We start from the raw sequence: 24,542 nt of genomic DNA on the forward strand, positions 1-24,542 counted from the left end.
CCATGAATTTCGATCGTCAATCAACTATTTATATAAATTCCATCTCTTGGCTAAACACCTTAGCCACTTCGAATCTTCAGACTTCTCATAATTTGCTAAGCTTTCATAATCTTCAGAAAATTTTCTTTTCCTTCACCCTTTTACTATTCTACTGCCTTTTCGAACTTTCTCAGATGATGTAGTTTGCTAAATGTACACTTTTCATTGTGTAGCCCGAATTGATTTTGAATTCTGACAGAGCTTACATTAATTTCCATTGGGATCACACCATCTTGCCTGAAGGTTAGGGCATATGGAATAATTCCAGTTGCTGCCCTCTTGGAAGTCCTATAAGCCCATAAAGTATCTCCCAACTTCTCATGCCATTTCTCTGGATTCTCGGCCACCATTCTTTTAATAATGTTCACCAAGATCTTGTTGTTGGCTTCTGCTTGACTGTTTGACTGGGGTAGTAAGGACTAGGCTGAACCATCTTTATCTTGAACTTACTGGCAAACTCTTCTACTTGTTTTGAAATAAAAGATGGCCCGCGATCTGTGACAATTGTTTCAGGCACCCTAAATCTATGTAAGATCGTGGTTTCAATGACTTTTTTTACTGTAGTTGAAATGATAGTCTTCACAACTGAAGCTTCTATCCACTTAGTGAAGTAATTCGTTGCCACGATTATGAACGTTTATCATTTGTTAGAGGCTGGGTGAATGTGCCCGATGAAGTCCATTGCCCATCCTCTGAAGGGCCAAGGCTTGACTATGGGGTTTAAGGGTACCGAGGGCACATGTTGGAAAAATCCATATCTCTGGCATTCTTCACACCCTCGGGCATAAGCTTTGCAATCATTCTCCATTTCCAGCCAGAACAACCACCTCATTTTAGTTCCAGCTTGATGTGCACCACAAATTCCCTCATGTACTTTGGCCATTACCCTTATGGATTCTTCTTGGCCTAAGCACTTCAGTAAAAGTCCATCTGGAGTATTTCTTAACATAGCTTTACCCCATATGACATACTTAGTCGTTTGTTGTCTATTTTTCTTTCATGTGGGGAATGATGGATTGTTTAAATACTGGATAATAGGCGTTTTCCAATCCTCAATCTTTATTTCTTCAGTCATTATATCTAGGCTGAATCCCCTTTCAAAGATAGAAGGGAGATTTCTTTTCTGGACTTCTATATCCCCCTCAAACTTTCTTTCTTGGATTTGCGCTCCAGAAGCTAATTGTGCCATTTCATTGGCAATTGCATTTGGCTCTCTAGGGATATAGTTGACTGATACTTTAGTGCCCCAATAACTCAACAACTGAATGGTCGCTAAGTAATAACCAGCCATGGTGATATGTCTGCTTTTGTATTCTCCATTTAACTGATTAATTACAAATTCTGAATCTCCAAACACCTCAACTTCAGTTGCCCCCAACTCTATCAAGATTTCTAGGCCAATTGTCAATGCTTCATACTCTGCCCGATTGTTGGTAGCCTCTTGATAATTTAGAAGGAATGAATAACAGTGGTGAGTACGTTTGGGATCAATGATGACAATCCCAGCTCCAGCAGCATTCTGAGTGCAGAAACCATCAAAATACAATATCCAGGGAGTAATCCAAAGGCTAGTTAGCATTTTTATCTCTTGCTGGATCCATTATTCTTTGCCCAAAGAGACTTTTGGTGGGATCCACACGCCGGCCACTTCCAGAGTTCCTAGGACGTTGATAATTTCTTCTTGGAACTCTTAGTGCTCAACCAAGAAGTCTATAATTGCCTGCCTCTTAACTGTTTTTCTGAGGCACGTACTGAAAACTGAACTCGGATAATGCTAGAATCTATTTTCCAATTTTCCCTGTCAACATTGGTTTTGATAGCATATATTTGATCACATCAGTTTTGGCAATAATGTGGATGTGGCAAGGCAACATGTAATGTCTTAGCTTGCAAGCAATAAAGTACAGAGCCAAGCACAACTTTTCCATATGAGTATATCTTGTCTCTACCTTCATTATATGGCTTGTTCCCTCCCGCCTTCATTATTTTGGGCCAGCAAGCTTCCAATTGATTTCACCGAGGCAGAAATATAAAGCTTTAAAGGTTTCCCTCTTTGAGGTGGCATAAGTACTGGTGGAGAGGCCAAGTAGGTCTTCATGCTGTTAAAGGCTTCTTGGTGTGGTGGATCCCATTCAAACTATTCGTTGTCTTTCAATCTCAACAGAGGGGTCAGCGGCTGAATCTTGCATGCCAAGTTAGTAATGAATCTCCTCAAGAAGTTGATTTTTCCCAATAGCCTTTGCAATTGTACTTTATTAGTAGGATGAGGTGTCTCCATTATTGCCGGAGCCTTGTTTTTGTTGACCTTTACCTCTCTTTGGTGAACAAGGAATCCTAAAAAGTTGCCCGACCTTACCTCAAAAGCATATTTCTTTGGATTCATTTTCAGTCTATAAACCCTCCTTCTTGTTAAGGTGTGTCTGAGGTCTATTAGATGCTGCTCTTCAGTTGTATACTTCACCACGATGTCATCAATATATACTTCCATGCTGTGGCTGATTAAGTCATGAAAAATGGCGTTCATTGCTCTTTGATAGGTTGTACAAGCATTTTTGAGCCCGAATGACATTACCAAGTGCTCATATGCTCCGACATGACCCGGGCACCTAAACGCCGTTTTATGTATATCTTCTTTAGCCATTTTTATTTAATTGTATCCAGCATTCCCATCCACGAAAGATAGAACTTTGTGTTTGGCAACTGCATCTATCGATAGGTCAGCAACGAGCATGAGGATTCAACTTTAGGTGTGGCTCCATTAATATTTCTATAATTAACACAACACCTAACCGCATTAGTTATAACTTTTAATACAGGCACAATGTTGGCCAACCACTCGACATATTTGGCAGACCTAATATATCCAGCCTTCACTAGCCTGTCGATCTCTTCTTTGACCTTTTCTTCTATCTCTTTTGACATCCTCCGTGGTGCTTGCTTGACAGGTTTAAATCCCTCCTTAATAGGCATCCTGTGTTCTACTAAGGTTGGATCTAAACTTGGCATCTCGGTGTAATGCTAAGCAAAACAGTCTTTAAATTCATGCAGAAGGGTGACAATCCTTGCCTGATCCTCGGTTTCCAACAAACCACTGATCTGTATAGGTCTTGGGTCCCCCTTAGTTCCCAAATCAATGGTCTGCAAGGGGTCTTGTACTTATAGGGGCGGTTTGTCAGGTTCAACACACAAAAATTCAACCAACTCTAGATTGTCGGGAAAATTCTCTAGCCCATCCAGATCATATATACATTCAGCCATCTGGATGACTTATTCTAACTCTTTCCCAAAAAACTCTACCTCTTCTCTACTTGGGCTGCTTGAAGCCTTTCTATTCCAATCTTTTACTTCCTTGGCTGATTTTTTATTTTCCTCTTTTCTTTCATTCTCATTCACAAACAGTCTTTTTATTAAGGACCTGACTGCAACCATTTGGTCTATCCATTTTTGTTCTGACATTACTAATGTCGGGGAGTCAGGATGATATGGGGTTAGTCATATTCTTCCATTGTAAGAGATAATCCTTGCTTTTGAAGCTTTTAGGCTCTCGCCTTAGTCGGGCGACCGTTCTTATCAGCTCATGAACATTGAAGGATCCTAACACTGGGATTGTAAAAGTTGACTTCTGCAAAGTTTGCTGTGGGGAGGAATGGCCGTGACTCGGCCTCTACCATTTCGTAGAATTCGGGCCTTGCTTTCCCCTCTTCATGGTATACCGCCACTTGTTGGTGTAAGGTAGAGGGCACATAAAGACTTTGATGAATCCAATCTCTGCCCAGTAAAGCTCCATAAGTGGAAGTACTGTCTACAACAAAAAAGGCCTGCATGATTTGTTTAGAACCCAAGTCAACTTCTAATGGTAGTATCCCATGAGTACTAGTAATGGATCTCGAGAAACTGGAAACTGTAAGATTTGTAGGGATGAGATCTTCCTCGCTTCTGCACGCTCTCTTCATCTGTTTGTATGGTATCGCATTGACCACAGCCCCTCCATCAATCAAGACCTTCTTAAAGGGTACCACATCCAGATGAGCAGTTACATATATGGGTTTGAAATGGTTGGCCATGGAAAAATTTGGGCGACTGAAGATCATCACGTCTGTATATACCCTATCGGGCTCCTTCCTTGCTAGTTCGGGCACACCCATCTTGCTTGATTCTCTTTTCCCTGCTTCCTCAACACTAACATGTGCCATTAGGGGTTTTGTTACCAAGTAGTCACATTTCATTGTTGAAGGTTGATTAGGCTTGGGAAAAAACATGGCGAATAAAACATATGTCATGTTTACGTGGAAGTTGCTGGGTCCAGGTAATTCTTTATCCTTGGCTCGGATATGCTCTGCAAACTCATCCAACTAGTCTTGGGCTTCTTTTGGTAGCACTAGTTCGGGCAAAACTCTCTCCTAAGTTATGCCAAAATTTTGCACTTGGTCCATATCTTTACAAAGGGTATCAACTAGCAATGGTGAGGGTATCCCCCTCTCGGGCGAAATAGTCCCAAAACAGATTGGCTCCGGGCTCCACCTCAGGGTTGGTATCATCATCATATCTTCTTGAGCTCTCCTCAAGATTCTGTATTTTCTAGGATGGGGGTTCTGTGGCACATGATCTCCTTCTGCTTTGGTCTTGCTATTAGCTTTCTCCACCTTTTTTTTACTCCTTGATAAGGATTTTACCACCTGCAAAAGTAGGGATAAAAACACTTTAAAATACTTGCAAGAGTACAAGGTTATCGTAGTATCGCAGCTCAAGCAAGATCGATCTCCACAGGGATTAAATGAATAATTTATGTTAAAACCAAATCTTAATTAATTATTTGAAAACAAAGTTTAGAAAAAGATGATTTTATGATCTAAAATATTAAAAACGAATTTAATTAAAAACAATTAAATAAATTGGGAAAATAAATAAACAAAAGAAAATAGTTTTGAAAATAAAATTTGAGCACTAGGGTTCCGCCGTCACCTTAACAATCCTACGTAGTTCTTTCAATTACTTATGAATTACACATGCATATTTTGAAGGTTAGGTTTTTCTAAAGTATGCCCTACTTGGAACCTCCAACATAGAACGTATATCTAACATGTAACCCGTCCGTGGCGTCCAGATCGAATGTGAACATGCAAGACTCATTAAGTTTTGTGAAAACCTTTTGAAATACCACCAAACTTAGCTTTTTGCTTGTCCTCAAGTAAAACAAAACTCAAAAACAAAAATAAAAAACTATCAAACTTAAAAACTTAAACAAAACTAACTAATACACAAAAATTTCACCTTCAAGTTGCAATCTATAGAAAACGTTAAAAATTAGAATATCTTTCCAAAAGTTTCAACTAATCCCACCACAGAGTCTAAGCCATTTAGAATCAATTAGAAAAGAATTCATGAACTTCCTTTGGTGTAAAGTGAACCAACATAGTTAAGGAGACTCGACTAAAACCCTTACCTCTTGTCCTTTTTATTCCACACGTACTAACTTCACATATATTTTTTTTTTATCTTTTTTCGACTTTTGCTTTTTTTTTTCAAATTTTTTTTTTAATTTTTTAGTAACAGTAGTGGTCGTGCAATGTCAGTTCACTTAAGCTTTCAATCCAACCCATGTAGCGAGTTTTAGGTCAATGACTCCCAAACCACAAAGGCTTTAGGGCACTAGGTGTAGAACACCCCTAAGGACTTATTAACTCGAGCTGAAAAGGCTATGAAACCAACTAACCACCCTGCCCCATGCCAAGACTCTACCGTTTGACGTGAGAATCACTGTTGATCAGGCAAGACTGGTCCGGTTACTAGGCAAAGCCTCGGGTGGAACAATTATTACTTTATTTATTTTTATAATAAACAACTTTACTTAAAACAAAAATAAAAAATAAACTTAGACTAAAAGTAAATGTTTCAATCTCACTCCCCACAAACCATGTTGATGTGAATGTGCAAATTTTCAAAGTATAACTCATGAATTAGTGTTTAAGAACATATAAATAGAAAAGACTATACTGTGGGATTAATCTTCACCATGTCTTTTTCTTCTAATGTTTAACATAATCTATGGATATTAACTTAAAAAGAATGAATTTTTTTTATTCGACTAAAAAATTCTTATTTCCCACCCCCAAACTTAAATCACACATTGTCCTCAAGGTGTGGAAATAAATAAAAATAAAATAAAAATGACTACTTACGACTAGAAATTCCTAAGACACAAAAACAAATGAATCTAGACAAATAAAAGAAAACTAAAATGAACTAAAACATAACATAGGCAAAGAAACAGCAAAATATATATATATATATATATATATATAAAATAAAACAAATAAAATAGAAAAACAAGAAAAAGAACAAGCTGACCTGGAGTCGAACTCGAGACCTGGAGGCATACAAGAAGCTCTCCTTGCACGTACACACAAAGCCACACGTGCATCCCTCACGTGTCAAGTACCCTAGCATTCGTCTATTTGAGTTGAATGATCAGCTCGCATTTCTTATTTCGATCCATAACTGCAAACATTCCACCTCGAGCCCAGAGCCGCGTGGGCTCTCAAACCTCTAGCCTCCATATTTCAGAACCTAACCAAACCAAAAGCATCCAAGCTCAGCCACCACTCCAATGCAATGTCCTCCTTCATCTTCTTGCTGCCTCCATGTCTCAGAAATCCAGCACCTCGAGCAGCAAAACCAACAACCTGCTTAAATGAAACTGCAGATCGCATCCTGCTCTAGTCTAACACACTCACAGGTGGTTTTTATCTCCATCTCCCTTCGATTTTTGTCTCAAGTGCTTAGATTAGGGGAAAATGAATGAAAATTGCCCAATGTATGTGTGTTTCCATGGAAAAATCAAGACTCACAGATCCGCATTGAAAAGGTATGCTTCTATATCCTTGCAACTATGTTTGATAAGAATCTGTGAATAAAAATTTGTATATGGTCTCAATGCCTCAGTATGTTGAATTGGCTTATTTGTCATGCATGAAGAGATCTATAAATTCATCATGTCTTATTCTCTGTGCTGCTTGGATCCCCACCCTCAAACTTCAATGTAATTATATTTTGAATGAAGTGTGAGAGAGTGAGAAAGTGAAAGGGATCCATTAGTATAGAGGTCTTCTCAGCATCCCTATTGTGAGTATCCTGGACCTCATCCTGTGCTCCTTCTGTATCTGAGATGAATGGTTGAATGTATGAATCCACGAGTAGTTGAGATTAGACCGAATCAGTTCTGAATGCAGCCTGCAATCACAAATCAAAAACCTAATTAGATAAGTAAAGAAAAATAACAAGAATGAAAAACTGCAATTTTTTTGTCAATTTTCTGAGTTTTTATTTTTGTGATTTTTGTAGTTAGGAATAAAAACAGGAAATAAAATGAATGAAATAAAAAGAAAAAAGTTAGAAAAATTGGGTTGCCTCCCAATTAGCGCTTTAGTTAACGTCTATAGCTAGACGTAGAGGGAAGAATTGAAGATCACGTCACTTGTTCCCTTCGAGTTAACCACTTCTTGATAGCATCATACAGCAACAGTAGGTATGGAATGAGTTGTTGTTTATCAGTGGTTGAATTCTTTATAAGTGCACTTCTATGTGAATGAATCTTTGTGATCAAATAAGGTTGTTTCCAGTGAGGTTTATGTTTCCATCGAGCTGCCTTGAACCTTGTATTTAACACCCACAACCTCTGCACTGGCAGAATTTCTCTACGAGGAATTTGGCTGTCAAGGAATTGATCTTGATTTTCTTTAAATTTGATGAATTGTCATGTTTGCGTGTCCAATTCAGCAACCAAAATTTTCTGATCAGTAGCCTGTTGCTTCGAATCCAAAATGGTGAGAGTAGTCAAAAGATGATCATGTGATGTCTGATGTACTGATTTTGAATGAACAACTTCTAACATATCAATTCTTGTGCATTCGTGCAACCTTGTTGGGAAAGGTTCTGGTGGCACATAAACTTGGGGAGGAAAAGATTGTGGGCAAATTGTTTCACGATCAGTAGGTGGTGTTTCTTCCCTTGGGCATGACTGGCTGGCAGATTACTCTTCTGTTTTTGCACCATTTTCCTCTTGATCATCATAGCTTTTCCCACAGTTTATTAATGGTTGAATATGAAATTCTTGATTAGTTATTTCTATGTATAACTCAGTTGATTCCAACAATTTAGAGAGCTTATCCTCCACTGAAAGCTCTTCCGGCATATTAGACTGCTCAAAATAGAGCTCAAGATAGTTTTGCAAACTTGGGGTGTAGAACTCTGAATATGGATTGTTCCAATTTCTTTTCGAGTCGTTTATCATATTGGTATGCTCTTGGACAAACTTAGGAAAATATTCCCTCTCAGGACACTGCTAAATATCATGAGTATTTAAATAGCAAAGAGCACAAACTGTAGGTTGAAATCCATAAAACCCTTGTTCTGCTAATGAAACCCATAATGGCGGTCCTAGTTGTTTATTGAATCCAAGAGGAGGAACAAATTCCATTGTTGCGCAAATTGTAACCTAAAAAAAAAAAAAAAAAAAATCAAGTAAATAGAAAGATATATACAAAAACAATTAACTAAGAGTTGATAAACACAAATTATTTAAAACAATCCCCGGTAACAGCGCCAATTTCTTGATAGGGATTTTAACACCTGTAAAAGTAGGGATTAAAACACTTTAAAATACTTGCAAGAGTGCAAGGTTATCGTAGTATAGTAGCTCAAGCAAGGTCGATCTCCACAGGGATTTAATGAATAATTTATGTTAAAACCAAATCTTAATTAATTATTTGAAAACAAAGTTTAGAAAAAGATGATTTTATGATCTAAAATATTAAAAACGAATTTAATTAAAAATAATTAAATAAATTGGGAAAATAAATCAAACAAAAGAAAATAGTTTTGAAAATAAAATTTGAGCACTAGGGTTCCACCGTCACCTTAACAATCCTATGTAGTTCTTTCAATTACTTATGAATTACACATGCATATTTTGAAGGTTAGGTTTTCCTACAGTATGCCCTACTTGGAACCTCCAACATAGAACGTATATCTAACATGCAACCCGTCCGTGACGTCCAGATCGAATGTGAACATGCAAGACTCATTAAGTTTTGTGAAAACCTTTTGAAAAATCATATAACTCTTAAAACGTGTCGTCCATCCTAGGAAGTTACACATATTAACCACAAGAAGCCAGAGCCAATTTCAGGGACAGCCCTCCGCCAAAATTGCATTAAATTACTTTTTTAAATACCCTAATGGTGGCCAATCATCAAGACAGTTAGATAGTTTAAAGCACAGTGATTAATTATTCAAAAATTGCATGCATAATATCATAAGTAAATTGAAAAGAAACTACATATTATTGCTAAAGCTCGTGGCCTCGCCCTAGCAAACAAAACTAGTTACGAACAATCATAAAACAAAATATTATTAATAACATGGATAGAAAACACCTTGAAAGTAAACTTGAATCCTCTAAAGTAGTGTGCGTTCTCCCTTTTTTTTTTCTTTTTTTAAATAATGGCTAAATATCTTATTTATACTAATACAAAATAAAACCCTAAAATGTCTTAGAATAAAACTAGGAAACCTAATAAATTGAAATAAAATAGGAAACATAATCCTAAATTAACTTGGTAAATTCACCCAAAAATCTGCACAGCCACGTTTTGGACCCAAATCAGCTTCAAAACTGGCCCAAAATAGGTGAATCTAAAGCTTGGACTATTCTGAACACTTCTCCAGAAGGCCACGAACCCATCTGAGGTCATATTAGGCTCTAAAAACGCAATTTAAGCCCAGAAACGTCACTTTCCAACAACGCGCACAACTCATTCATTAAATCACTAGAAAATAATCGCTTGGTAGAAAAATTCCAAATTTTTACACGAACAAGATAAGGAATATATGAACGTTCCAAAATTTGAATCACTCTAACATTCGTCCGTTTGGTCATATTTTGCTCCAGAGGAATTCGGATGTCCTATGTTAAAAATATAAAGCAAAATATCAAAATTCTACCAAAATAACCAATAAATTATAACTAAGATTAGGGTAAAATATATAATAAAATATTGACTCATCACTCCTCCAATGAAGTTGATTTCTCCTTTGATAAGGTTCATTTTCGACTTTTACATTCTCCGAGGTTTCTGAAGCAACGGGGACTCTCAATGAGTTTATGTGGGCTTTATGCTGCCTATGGACGCTTTTGATCATAGAGGCTCCCATTTCTTTGACCGGCCTTTCATCATTTCGAACTACATACCATTTTCGCCCGAGTTGGGCTAGATTCTTCTACGTGACCGGTGTGGATGCAAATTTCTTCCTCCTTGATCTTGGACAAAATTGCACCTACAAAATAAATAACACCTTTGGTTATGGCCATAAGCCTCTCGCACCCACGATGAATGGGGGGGGGGCTTTGGCCGAAGAACCTCTGATGCCAAAGTTAGAATTTAGAGAGAGAGTGTTTAGAGAATTTTAGGATTTTTGCAAGAGTGTTGGAATGGCTTTTTGGTGAAAATGGGAGCCTATATATAGGGATAGGCCGGTCCTCTTTAGAGAAAAGAGTGGCCGGCCATAGGTTGATTTTTTGGAATGAATTTTGGTTTAATTAGCCAATTTATTATGATTAATTGGCTAATTACACATAAAGGGAATGTTTTGGTGTTTATGGGATTTATTAGTTAGCTAATTAGTGTAATTAAAAATGAGAAAATGATAGAAAAAGGTAGAAAATATGATGGATTCTTTCTTGGATGGGGTTGGTCGGCCATTGATATGGTTTTGGGATTAAATGGGTGACTTAATTGATAATTAGGGGATTAATTAGGCAATTAATCTCTTAATTAGTCAATTATTATGGTTTTAAAAAGAAGGTTTTAGGAAATATGGAATGAATATATTATTTAGCTAATTGATTAGCTAAATAATGAAATAGGAAATATATGGAATAAATTAGGTTTTGGGAATTACCTTATAGAAAGGATTTGATGAAATGGGCTTTAAATTGTTACCTATTTTGGACACTTTTGACTTGGTCGAAAGAGGATTGCCCGCTGCTTGCACGTAGTATTCCCGTTGTGCCTTAAGGGTATTTTTGTCCTTTTTTGTCCAAAAATCCACGTGCCACCTTGTGATTATTTTTGGCTCCACAAATGCCCCCACACCTGTTGGGCTACTCGTAGGAAAGGGCAGCAGGTGTAGAGTTCTTCTTGCTTTAAGAAACGTAGGGTTGCTTCATATTTTGATGTAGATTCCTTGTTTAATAGGAAATCAAATCCTTCTAGGAAAGGGAAATAAATTTCTCTCAAAGCCTATTTAAGTCCACCGTAAGTGGGTTATTAAATCAATTTGGAGAGCGATTTATTCTACCCTACAAGAGAGAGAGAGCTTAGAGGATATTTGTTCCCCCTCCTGTAGCAATCTTGTACATCTTGCCCATGCAAAGGACCGTCTTTCTTTGATTTCTTCATCTTCTCCATGCCGCACCGATGTAAGAAAAATTTAAATTTTCTTGTCTTCTTCTTGGATAGTGCTATCGCGGGGTAGCCGTCGGGATGGTGCGGCACGTAAGCTGGCAGGGGCCAAGAGTTGGCTCAACATAGGCTAAGGACGTGTTGCGGTAAGGACCACTGCTTTAGGCTACTCAACTTAGCTAGAGCCATGGACATCTTGTGCGGTTGGGGCGCGGAATGAAGCGTTGAGATGTAGTGCTAGACGGGCTGTCTGGCTCATGTCTTTTGGACTATTGGATCTGACACCGGCCAGGCCGACGATTGAGAGAAATGAATAGGTCGCAGGCCTCATGAGCTGCTAGAATGCTGGGCATGCAGGCTTTCTACCTGCTGGAATGCTAAGTTGAGCTCCCCTGCTGAGTACCATGAATGTCGTTGGCTGTTTAATCCTCTTCGTCAAGAGAAATGTGGGTTGCTCCCGAAATATGAGGTAAAGAGGATCAAGGCGGATGCATTGGCTCGTCTGATCGTTGTCGTGGAGCTTACTATGAATAAAGGTGGAAAGAAGAGATATTCCCTACCTGCTCAAGAGATGCCGGTTAAGAAAAAACTGAAGACTTCTTCCGCTGCTCATGAAGGTCTGCCTGCTACCGAGAGGTATGTGATTGGCATGACTTCTTCCAATGGGAAGATAGATGGGGCTGCTAGATCTGAGTCTGTAGCGCCTGCCATGTCGAGAATGGCTAATTCGATTCATGATAGTATTGCTCAGTGCAGAGGTATTGTTATGCCCCAAATGTCAAAGTCTGTGCTAAGACGTCCGTAGGGAGCTAAGTCTGATTCTCATTTGGAGATGCTTGCTATTATGAAAAGTGATAAGGTGGACTCTGCTGCTAAAGTGGCGCTAAGGCCCACTCATTCTGCTATTGAGACTGACTCGTCTGCTGGGAATAAGAAGACTGCTCGCGTGGGCAGTTGTGAGAAATTTACTAAGCCTGCTTCTGTGGAGGCTGCTGAAATCTGTGTGCTTTTGAAACTAAATCTGCTTGAAGACATGGACGCTTGTGCCAAGTTTGTTGATGGTGTTAGAAAGGTTGTTTGCCCAAGTTCCTTTGCGAAGCATATGACCCAATATGGAAGAACTGCTCTGCTTGTTATGATGCATATATAGCAAGGTTGCCACGGAGGTGGAGAAAACTATGGCAGCTGAAGCTTATTACTTAACCGAGGAGATCAAGAAGTTGGATTCTGAGCTCGTTGCTTTGAAGGGGTCTAATATTTCTGCCCTCACTTCTCTGTAGCTTGAGACTGCTCTCCACAAGATCGTTGATTTGAAGACTAGGCTTGACGCAATCCAAGTTAAGTGCAGAGAAGGAGATTGGATGTTACATACCTCAGATTCAAGATCTTGAGTTTGCAGTTTCTGAGCTTTGTTTTGCTGCTTATGCAAATGATGAAGAGTTGATTGCTGCTTATAATCAAGTGATCCTCTTCAAGAGAATACCCCAAGTGTTGGAACTTCAAGGTGTACTGAAGATTAACGAAAGTCTGAAGAAGGAAGTGGATGAGCTGCAGCGCGTCCGTGTTGGTCTACTTGAGGAGAATGAGCAGCTGAAGGGTAAAAAGAATGAGCTCAAAGTTTCGAGACCTTCTTTATTTCTCCGAAAGACTTACTTGCTTTTACTTTTGAGGCTTCGGTTGGTGAAGTAGTTGGAGAAGTTGATGCCCAGGCTGGGGCAACCGGGGGTGAAACGCTGGATGATACCGTTACTAAGAGTGTCGCGGCTACTGAAGGTATGGCAATCGAGTAGTCGTGGGATGTCCAAGCTGTTGTAGTCTTCTAGGTAGCCTTTAGGATTTTCTTTGTTTTTCCTTGTAGCTCTTGTTTTTCTTGAACTCCTTCGGCCTTTGCTAATTGTTTATAAACATGCTTCATTCATTTTTCTTCATCTTCGTTTCTTTTATTCATGCCCTAACCTTTAAACTTGATAGACCAGTGACAGGCATGCTACTTTTTTTTATAAGCAAACAAGCTCGCATAGCCTATGCAGTCGTAGGTGTTGGTGTAGAACTTTGCAAAGTTGTTAGCCATAGGGTTGGCAGCCGGATGCCTTACTTATAAAAGCAAACAAGTCCGCGTGACCACTAGGCTGTTAACCTTGTGCTTTCTCCAATTCCGTAGGTTGCATAGCAAGTATCACAACACTTTAGGACTTGGTGTAGGTTGTTCTGTGCTTGGCAGAGGTGAAGCTTATCGACTACGTAACATGTCGGCAATGGATAAAGCTTCATATATGCGCACTAGCTTGTTTAACCTTTCACAAGAATGTGCGGTTGTATAAGTTTAACGCGGCTTTATTGCTTAAAGGCCAAGCCGTAGGCAGCCTTTCGGATACCGTAGGCTATCTTAGTGCACTCGGTAGCAACTTTAGGATTCCAGGGTAGCCGTCCATCGGATATACTGCTTAATGTGCCTCCTCCGTCTTTAGGGCTCGGTTCCCCACGGATTAGGCCAAGAGACCTAGAATTCTTCAATTAGCTAAGCCTTGAAAAATACCATTGTGGCTACTTCTAGGAATCCCAGCACAAGCCATCGTGCATCTATTTATACTAGAGTAGCCAGGCTCATCAACGTCTAGATATTCGAAGTGTAGAGTTTCTCCTCCCGTCTTGGAGAGCTGACCCATTTGGGTATCGGGGAATTGGTTTACCCTCTCGCACTGGAGAGCAATTAGTTTACCCTCTCACACTAAATAGCATGGTTGGTCCATCGGGGGCGTAATTCTTATGATGAGTCCCTAAGATGGGTGAAGTCTTCTTCTGTAGTGCAGAAGTGATCAGTTGTTGTAAGCATGCAGTCGATCCAATTTGTGATTACTTCTGAATTCCTCATTGAAAATCGAGTGAAACAAACGAGAACTTAGTTGTAAGGTAGGAACTGCAGAACAACTGGCTAGTTCTTGGCTTGTGAGGTGGTGCCTGTCGAGCTGCTCGAGTTTTCAGACTTTGATGTAATGGGATGTCACACATTGTACTTCCTCAGATTGTAAGTGTTCCACTACTTTTCAATCTTCTGTCGCTTCATGGTGGCGAAGGTGTAATTACTTTTGCCACTTACTCTGCTGATCTTGTACGAACCTTCTCAGATATGATCTATCTTTTTTTTAGCTTTCTCTACAGACAGTGATGAAGGCTTTTCTTAGAACTAGATCTCCAGGCTTGAACTGCCAGATCTTGGCCTTTTTGTTGTAGCTGGTGAGAAGCTGCTGTTAGTAGGCTGCGATGCTGGTGATGGTCTGCTCGCGCTTCTCCTATGCCAGATCTAAGTTTATGGCCATCTCCTTACTGTTATGCTTAATGCTTGGTAGAAGAGCGATGATACTTGGCTTGATGACATTGGGATGAGTGATTACTTCTTAGCTAAATGCCAAAGAGAAAGGAATCTCACCGGTTGCTCGTCTTTTGGTGGTGCGATATGCCCATAGACATCCGGGGAGTTCGTCTGGCCATTTTCCTTTTTTGTTGGTGAGGGATTTCTTGAGGCAGTCGAGGATCGTTGTGTTAGATGCTTCGACTTGCTCATTGCCTTAAGGATATCTTGGTGTGGACATGTGCTGCTTGATGCGGTACTTTTGGAAGAACTTCGCTAAATATTTGCCCACGAATTGCGGGTCGTTACCAGTGACGATGGATTAAGCGATGCCAAATCGGCAAATGATGTTCCTCCATATGAAGTGCTCTATGTTCATCTGAGTCGTGATCATCATAGGCTCTGCTTCTACTCATTTGGTGAAGTAGTCAGTTGCCACGATCATCATGCCTCTTTCTTTCATAGCAGGAGACATTGGCCCTACCAGTCGATCGCTCACTACATGAACGACCAATGACTCATCTGCGGATGTAGTTCGCTGGTAGGCAGCACTGGTACTAGCTTGTAACGTTGGCAGGCGATCACACTTTTGTATTAACTCCTTAGCATCTTGGTGCATGGCAGGCCAATAATAGCCTACGTTAAGAGCTTTCTGTGCTGAGGATCGGCCTCCAGAGTGATTCCCACTAACGCCTTTGTGGATTGAGCTTAGAACCTTCAAGACATTGGGAGGCGCTAGGCAATGAAGATACGGTCCGGTGTAGGATCCTCAGATGAGAATGTCTAAACGAAGTTGATTTAATCCCCTACTAGTAGGGCCTCGTACTCTGCTTTGTTGTTGGATGCTTTGAAGCTTAAAGTGATCGTTTGCTCGAGCATTGAGCTGTCTAGGATGACAAGGACCACGCCTGCTCATGAGCCTTTGTAGTTTGAAGCGCCGTCAACATACAAATGCCAGAAATCTTTATTGAGGGAGTAGGTACGGCTAAGGTGTGTTCGGCTGCCATTAGGGCATCGTTGGGCCGCTTTAGAGCTGAATTATGGAGCAAGGGTTGGCTAGGGCCGTGTGACGCACATGAGGAGGTGATGCTTAACTGCCAGAATATGTTAATCCTATGTAGAATCTTATGGGGCGATAATGAAAAAACTTGCTTATGAGTGCATCCTTCTAATGTTCGTCTGCCCTTGGCGCGCCTTTTGGGCAGAGTTGTTACGTTCTTCAGAAAATTTTGCATTCGTCAGTGTCTATGCCTTTATCATCACACATCTGGATTGGGCGAAATAATATGTCATGAGGATGGCTGCGTGTGTTTGAAGGTAAAACTTGAGCTTTCGAGTTGCAACAACTATCGCCAAAGTTAATTTTGAATTTCTGGTAGTATCGAGGATAGCTTTTGAACTATGGAATACAAGTAGTTAGGCCCCTAACTCTTTTCGTATGATGATAGAGCTTATTGCTGCTTCATATACGATTGCTCGTCCGTTCAGACCTTGAATCTCTTTTAGAGTAGTAAGGGACTTCATAATCAAGATTTCTTGGATTTGCCTTGAATAGGCATTGCCGAACTTCGTCCCAAAATTCATGCTTCTCTGCCAAAGCAAAAGAGTCTACCAGTGTTAGATCTTCTTTCATGATCAATTTTCTGAATAGCGGGTGGTATACTAGGAGTCATTTTTGGAAGGCTGTTCAAGCTATCGAGTCGTTGCATTCGACTATCTTTGCCTTCTCTGCTTTAAACCTCTTCACATAGTCGTGAAACGACTCATTTGGGTTCTTCTTGACGTTGAACAAGTGATCGGACTTCTTCTTGATTGAGCGATATGATGAATATTCTTTGGTGAAAACCAAAGAAAGTTCGTCAAAACTCTGGATAGATTGTGGCGGCAGGGTGTAGAACCAATCTTGCACCTCGCCTTGTAGAGTGGTGGCAAATATCTTGCACATAAGATTGTCGTTGTTTTGATAGAGGATCATTACGCTTCGATAGTGCTTCAAGTGTTTATTCAGGTCTCCATCTCTTTTGAAGGATGTGAAATATAACATGTTAAACTTGCGTGGAGGCTCTGCCTGCTTGATCTTGTCCGTGAAGGCTGACATACTTATGTTGGTCATGTCTTTTAGTAGTGCCTTGTCGGTGACCTCGTTGCTTTGGAAATCGCACAATTGTTGGGTCAAGAGTCTATCTACTTCTTCCTGAATTTACCTTTATTGGGGTAGTGGAGCTCTCGACTGCCCTTGGTAGTGACCTGCTGGTCTAGGCTGCTCTTCTACGTGCTTGGCTCGTATATGGTGCAGTTGCGGTACATGTGGTTCGTTTCTAGCAAGCGAGGGAATTCTTCACAGATTGCTGGTTAAGCTTGAGCCGAATTGAGTGACTGCTTCTCTCCATCTGTCGTGTTGCCTGCTCCAATGTGATGTGAAAGATGCTCCTTGCTGGCTTAGCCGTGAATGAACACTTCGCTTGGAAGGTTGCTCATGTTGATTATCGGAGTGTGGCCCCAACCGTGAGTGTATGCTCGTCCGTGGGCCTAATCAAGAGTGCACGCTCCTCCGCGCGCTAAGACGGGAGCATACGCTATCTCGGGGGCCTAATTGGGAGTGTACTATGCCCAAACGCTCAGTTCGTGGCTGGTCGAGTGGCTGCTTACCGGGATGCTGCTTGAGAGGTTCTTTGTCTGCCCTTGTCCTACTTCGAGACACCTTGTTTGGGGCACGTTGCATCTTGGTGCGCCGCAAGAGTTGGTTCACCAAGGTTGTCTGCTGTGCTAGGGCACTCGTCAACTCTATGGCTTGTTGAGACAAGTGTTGTTCGCCATTTGGATTAGAAGAGCTTGGAAGGAATGTGCCTCCTTGAGTAGTGGAAGGGTAGTAGACTCCGGGCGTGAGATTTAAGTTGGGAAATGTCAAATCCGCAGAGAAATGTGGTGAGAATGCCCCCAATTCGATCGTAAGCCTAGAAATTTGAAGCCAAGACGGTTGAACTAATCTTGGATCAATTTGGGCTACTTAGAAAGCCACGAGAGCAAGTTGGGCCGCGGGAGCAGGTTGGGCCACGAAAATGTGCTACTCGTCGAGAACAGGCTGGGCCACGAGAGTGGGCTGCTCATTAAGAGCAGGCTGGGCCACGGGAGTGGACTGCTCGGTGTATGGCGCACATGGGTGCGAGATTTGGGCTCGCTTTGGTGGCATAGCTAGGGCCGTGGTAGTGATGCCATGGACCTCGCCTCGGGTGGCCACCATAGTGGCCATCGCGGTGGTTCCTGTGGTGGAACCTCGTGGTGGTGGTGCCGCTCCACCTATTGTCACATTTAGCCTCGTGGATTGCCGTGGTCCCATTCCTTGGATATTGGAATTTTCACTAATGGAATTTTCTAAATTTCTAGCCATTATATATATATATATATATATATATATATTTTACGTTTTATCAAAGAATCTTCGCAAATAAAAAATTCTAATAATAAGAGCGTACGAAAAATACAAGTGGACTAGAAAAATAGACAAAATAGAGAAAAAAAACCTTTTTTTTTTATGCAACAGTCTTCTATGAGTGTGGATCTCAACTCTCAATGAAAGCACCAATTTGTAGATGCAAATTTCTTCCTCCTTGATCTTGGACAAAATTGCACCTACAAAATAAATAACACCTTTGGTTATGGCTCTCACACCCACGATGAATGGGGGGGCTTTGGCCGAAGAACCTCCGATGCCAAAGTTAGAATTTAGAGAGAAAGGGTGTTTAGAGAATTTTAGGATTTTTGTGAGTGTTGGAATGGCTTTTTGGTGAAAATCAGAGCCTATATATAGGGATAGGCCGGTCCTATTTGGATAAAAGAGTGGCCGGCCATAGGTTGGTTTTTTGGAATGAATTTTGGTTTAATTAGCCAATTTATTATGATTAATTGACTAATTAAACATAAAGGGAATGCTTTGGTATTTATGGGATGTATTAGCTAGCTAATTAGTGTAATTAAAAATGAGAAAATGATAGAAAAAGGTAGAAAATATGATGGATTCTTTCTTGGATGGGGTTGGCCGGCCATTGATATGGTTTTGGGATTAAATGGGTGACTTAATTGATAATTAGGGGATTAATTAGGCAATTAATCTCTTAATTAGTCAATTATTATGGTTTTAAAAAGAAGGTTTTAGGAAATATGGAATGAATATATTATTTAGCTAATTGATTAGCTAAATAATGAAATAGGAAATATATGGAATAAATTAGGTTTTGGGAATTACCTTATAGAAATGATTTGATGAAATAGGTTTTAAATTGTTACCTATTTTGGACACTTTTGACTTGGTCGAAAGAAGATTGCCCACTGCTCGCGCGTAGGAATCCCGTTGTGCCTCAAGGGTTTTTTTGTCCTTTTTTGTCCAAAAATCCACGTGTCACCTTGTGATTATTTTTGACTCCACAACCGGGTTCACCGTCCTCCCTTTCATTCTGACATCTCCATTGGTATAACTTGGCTGGGGGGGCTTCACCTCCACCTATTTTGGAACCTTGGCCTCTCTGTCCCTCACTTCTTCAGAAGCTTCATAGTTTCTGAACACTTCTGACAAGCCTTTTGGTTAAGAGTCCCCTCCAACCTTTGGAAGATATTCCTTGAGGTTTCTTTTTCAGTTGCCCACAAGATATTTCTGCTGGCTTCTTACCCTTTTCTCTTTTCTTTTGGTCAGCTCCTGATTAATGACAGCTCATGATGCTGGCAGTTCCACCTCACACTCACACTGGCACCTACTGCACAATACCACTCCCTTGATTATGGCTGCTTTTGGCTTATCGGGCAACTTGAGAGCTCCATTTATGGGTCTTTCATTCTACCTTCTCTCTGCCTTCACTTCCCATGTGGCCTTTCTTTTCACTTTCTCTGCCCATGTCAGGTTGATCATGTTTATTGGGGCTTCTGGAAAATGATCAATATCGATCATCATACTAGTATGTGGTTTTTCTAGCAACAACTTTCCTTTGACAATGAGATCTTGTATCCAGTCTCTAAACTGAACACAATTGGTAATGGAGTGGTTGAAGGTGTAGTGCAGCTTGCAATACTTATTTCCCCTTAACTCATTGGGCTTAGGCAATTTTTTGGTGTTGTCGAGCACAATCACTCTTGCCCGCACCAATTCCTCATAGATTTCTGCCGCCTTGGTTAGGTCGAAAGAATAACTCTAATACTTAGGGGGTTTCATTGGTACAATCCACTGTCATTCATGACAACCTTCTGGTCTTTAATCAGCAGGACCAACCCATTTACTATCAAAGGTTTGAAGGGAGTGGTCATCTCCGCTGCACACATATCAATTCCATCTCTCCCACAACCATCATTCTCTTCTGGCTCTATCCCTTCGAACTCCATTTGATGAATGACAACCTTGCTTTTGTAGAATAAGGGTACCTTGGAGGAATGTTTTGCTTGTTGTTCCTCAATCAATAATTTCTCATATTTAGTGGCAGCAATCACTAGTTCTTGCAACTCATTAAACTGAACGTCATAAAACTTCTTCCTTAAGGGCAGTCTTAATGCCTTATGAGCAATAGCTATAAGTTGGACATGGTTGATAGAAAACTGGCATCTCATCCTGGTCTTCCTAAACCTCATCATGAAGTCCTCAGTGAACTCATGCTCGTATTGCTTTACCTCAACCAAATCGTTGATGGTCATTTCTGGCTCTATCCTGTAAAACTACTCGTGGAAAGCCATCTCCATTTACCCCTAATTTGCTATAAAATTGGGGGGATACAAAGAGTACTACTGAGATGCTAAGCCGATCAACAAGTTCCTAAACAACCTCAACTTATAGTTGGGATTGTCTTTAAAAGCCACGCAACGATTGGAAAACTTGAAGATGTGATCCCTGGAAGACACATTGTTATCTTCTTCGCTGAATGTTGGGAATGCGGGCATCTTGAAGTTAAGAGGAAAGGGATTCTGCTCATTAAAAAACTCCGGGTATGGCTTCTGATAGGTGACTCTAAATAGCGGGCAAGTTTGTGGTTGAGCATTCCTTACCACCATCATTCTTAACTCAGCCAACTCATCTTTGAGTTGTTGATTGGCTGTATTATTAGGCGGGGTATGAGGAAGTTTCCACTTCAGGCTACGATCGTTGCCCTAGTTAATCTTCTTTCTTAGTTAGGGCTTCCTCCACTTGGTCTATCTTCCTTTAGTGGCCATTGGTGGTGGCCTATAAGGAGGAGGCTTGTCCACCTTGGTAGGCTCATCTTTACCAATGGATTCCCCGATCAATTGGGGTATCCCATACTTTGTTATCTCTTGCTCGCTCTGCCCCCTACTGTTTAGTGAAAATAGGGGGTCGGGCAACTCTGCTTCCATAATTTCTTCCAACACTGGTTGACTAACTCCGAATTCTTCCTTGTTCTTTCCTTTATTCCTATTTTCCTCAAGTTAAGGAAACAAAGGAATAACTGGCTCTATCATAAGGCTGGCCTCTTTTATCATCTCTCTAGTATGATTATTTTCTGGAGTAGAGTACTCTAGATCTAGCCTTCTTTGCAGATTCCTTATTAGGGAACATAGTCTGCTTACTTCCCTTCTAGTTTCTAGAGAGATTTTCTCCATGCTCCTTAACACAACCATCATGGTGGCCTGTAGGTCTTCATTTATGACCTTTCCTTCTGATTTCTCAAAAGGAGTCGAGCTTTCCGTCATGACAGGTCATTGTAGATCTTCGGGGAGATTTGCCATGTTTAATCTTGGCATATACTTGGGTGGTTTCTGCTCTGTTTTCCACCTGAAGATCTGCTCTTTCCTTCGTCTTCTTGGTATATAAGACTTGTGGTTCCACCGGGCATGCCAAAACTATGTTTGGGCAGGAAATCTCGCTGGAGAGGGTCCCTGGCTCGAGCACACAGCTCTCCGAGAAGTTGGCACTTTGGTTGGTTGTCGGGCTCCTGCTTGTTTGAAAGGCTACAAGAGGAGAACATAGTTAGTTTTGAAAGGTGTCTTTGTATGGCCTTAGGTGTAGGCCTTGAGGCTCGTAATCAAAACTAACTAAGTGCTTAGGCATGCCACTGTCATCTTAGTATGGTAGATGTAGAACAAGTGTGTTTAAGTCGATTACTTGCGCCCCAAATTATTCTGACTTCTTGTTATCAAAGGATTGTCGTAGATGGGTTAAGTCTACATTAAGTTCTTTTATATGCCTTGGGATCAAGGACTTTTAGTTCATTATCTTGTATGCTTTTAAGGGGGAAAGTCCAGATCTGACAAAGTCATCGGTTTAGTTCCCGTTCAGTCTTTTATGATAGTAAAACCACTAAGTGAACCAAATATGAGTACCAATAGAACTTTTGATCATCAAATGACTTTAAATAGCTTGAATATATACTGAAAAAATACATCATAATACCAGATCTACTAATTGAAAGATAAAACCAAGAGAGTCGGGCAAGATTTCACCTTGTTGAGCAAGGTTGAACGTCTTGCAATCCTTTCTCTTTGTGGTTATAAGGGGTGGTGCGTTGAAAAGAGATGAATGATAAACAAGTTTATGTGAGGGAATCAATATTATAACATCTAGAGAGGGTAGCAGAGCTTTTACACTAGATATAAGATATCTTTCTAGAGGAACTATTGGCTAAAAATGGCCTGAACAGGTACGAACAGGCTTGAGAGTAGAGTTTGTATGCTTGTTTGTTTGATTTGTTGAGTGTCCTTGTCTCTGGGCCCTGTCTTCCCTTTTATAGGCATTTCATCTTGGCTGCCTGAAGCTTTGCCCGAAAGCACTTCAGTGAGTCATCACTCTTTTTACAATTCTGCCATTTAGAAAGTGATTTTGGGCTGATAGTGGGCTTGATTTCCATTGGGTGTCCCTTCCATTGTCAACTCATAGCTTTTGCATTTAATGAGGATTTGTCATATTGTCTCGAGATGGGTAGCTGGGTCTCGGGCAAGTCTTCTCACTTGAGCTCTTTTGGGCTTTCCTTCCCTTTAAGCCCAAAGTCCAAATATTAACCCAAACAAATATAAAGCTCATTCTTCACTGAAGTGTCTAGCTCAAAAAATCCACGCACCCCATCTTTTATCTACTCCATAATATCAACAGGTATTCTATGATTGACAATTTGGAAAAACCCCCCAAGTTTCTAATGCCTCTCCAATTTTCGCATCAATCTCCTTGTGTTTAGTTGGACTATCAAGTCGATCAAGGTGTTGAAGGTCGATAACTGAGATGCTAAACTGGGTGGCTTTTGAATCAGAGCCGGAATTGACACGTCCCGATTCCGGTGTTCGAATGACAACGGGATGGCCACGTGCTGGCTAACACCCCGAGGGTGACGCAAACCATTTAATGAATGCATATGCCGCGAACATGTGAAACATGCATATAATTTTCTCTTGAAACAATGCAATGTAATAAATAAGTAAAAACCTTAATAAAATATAAAATTCAAAACCCTAGCATGCCATAAAACTTTCATAAAACATATATTGTTTATAGCATGCTTAGTAGTGGTATCACAATCGCTCGAAGGCCTTACATCGCCCGCCCAAAGGCATATATTAATCTTCCGCCAGAAGTCCCTACATCGCCGCCTCGAAGACATATATAAATCTTCCGCCCGAAGGCCGTACATCGCTAGCCCAAAGGCATATATAAATATCCCGTATGCACATAGTATGAATAACCACTAAGTAAGCACAGAAAATCATGAACATAATCTTTTCAAAATATATCTCATCGGAGCTCAATAGCTCAAACATCATATCATAAGTCATAATCATAAATATCTCAATAAACATAAATTCCATAAAGCAGGATAATTCATAAAGCGTAAATTTGATTTACTCATAAGCATTTCATAAAACGTATTCATAAAATCATGCTTTTCATGTATGAATTTTTAGTAATAAAATCATGCATTTTGGAAGGGTTCCACTCTCACAAATACTCCGTCACCAAAGGGCCATTCAAACTAGGGAGGACGGAAATAACACTAACAAACGCACCTAAGCACATAAAGGGACCAATTAATAAAACTCTACTAAAATGATTGAATTTGGGAAAAGGGATGTTGTACACGAATTCAAAATGTCAAAAAACCTAAGGGGGTGACCTCAGGTTCCCCCACGCACCGCCCCACGCACCACCCCACGCACCACCTTCGAAATCTGGAAATTTCCCTGATTTTTCCTCCAAATTCAAGAGCCCATTCTGAGCTCGATACAACTCAAAATCGAGTGATTCAAAAGCCAAAGTGTAGTTAGGAATATGGAGAAGAGATTCAAGTGGGACCAAGTGGTGGCCGGAGTTGGCTGGAAAATGGCTTGAAAGTTGACTGGTCCGTGGGAAATTGGGGAACTCGCCAAAAACTGGGTAAACTTTAAACGTTCATAACTTCTTCAATACTCAACGAAATCGAGTGATTCAAAAAAAAAATCATACTTCTCAATGAGACGAAGATAAAGGTGCCTTTCTCAACTCATACTTCTCAACGAGACTCAGAGAATGGTTCTCGATGTCTAACTCGCCGTGGTTTGGCCGAAAAATGCCTCGAAAGTGACGGTCCTCACCATAAAACTGGGGAAGTGTGAGTTTCTTAAGTCCAAACATCACCAAAACTTCTTAAAATTACTTTCAAACATACACCAAGACACGATCTACAACTTTTTGATGAGGTTCGAGGCTTACCTTCGCCGGAGAACATGGAAACTCATCG

The 24,542-nt window shown here is 40.5% G+C and overlaps 1 protein-coding gene across 1 annotated transcript; it reads right to left on the reverse strand.

The window, feature by feature from the left end:
* Nucleotides 1-1,036: 1,036 nt before the first annotated feature.
* On the reverse strand, nucleotides 1,037-6,749 carry LOC139194827 (uncharacterized). Its single transcript, XM_070819746.1, has 2 exons — nucleotides 6,612-6,749; nucleotides 1,037-1,558 (listed from the first exon to the last, which is right to left on the reverse strand). The coding sequence occupies exons 1-2, from the start codon at nucleotides 6,747-6,749 to the stop codon at nucleotides 1,037-1,039; spliced, it is 660 nt and encodes a 219-aa protein (XP_070675847.1).
* Nucleotides 6,750-24,542: the final 17,793 nt, after the last annotated feature.

The sequence above is a fragment of the Malus domestica genome, chromosome 03, assembly GCF_042453785.1.
Source record: "Malus domestica chromosome 03, GDT2T_hap1".
NCBI classification, from domain to species: Eukaryota; Viridiplantae; Streptophyta; class Magnoliopsida; order Rosales; family Rosaceae; genus Malus; species Malus domestica.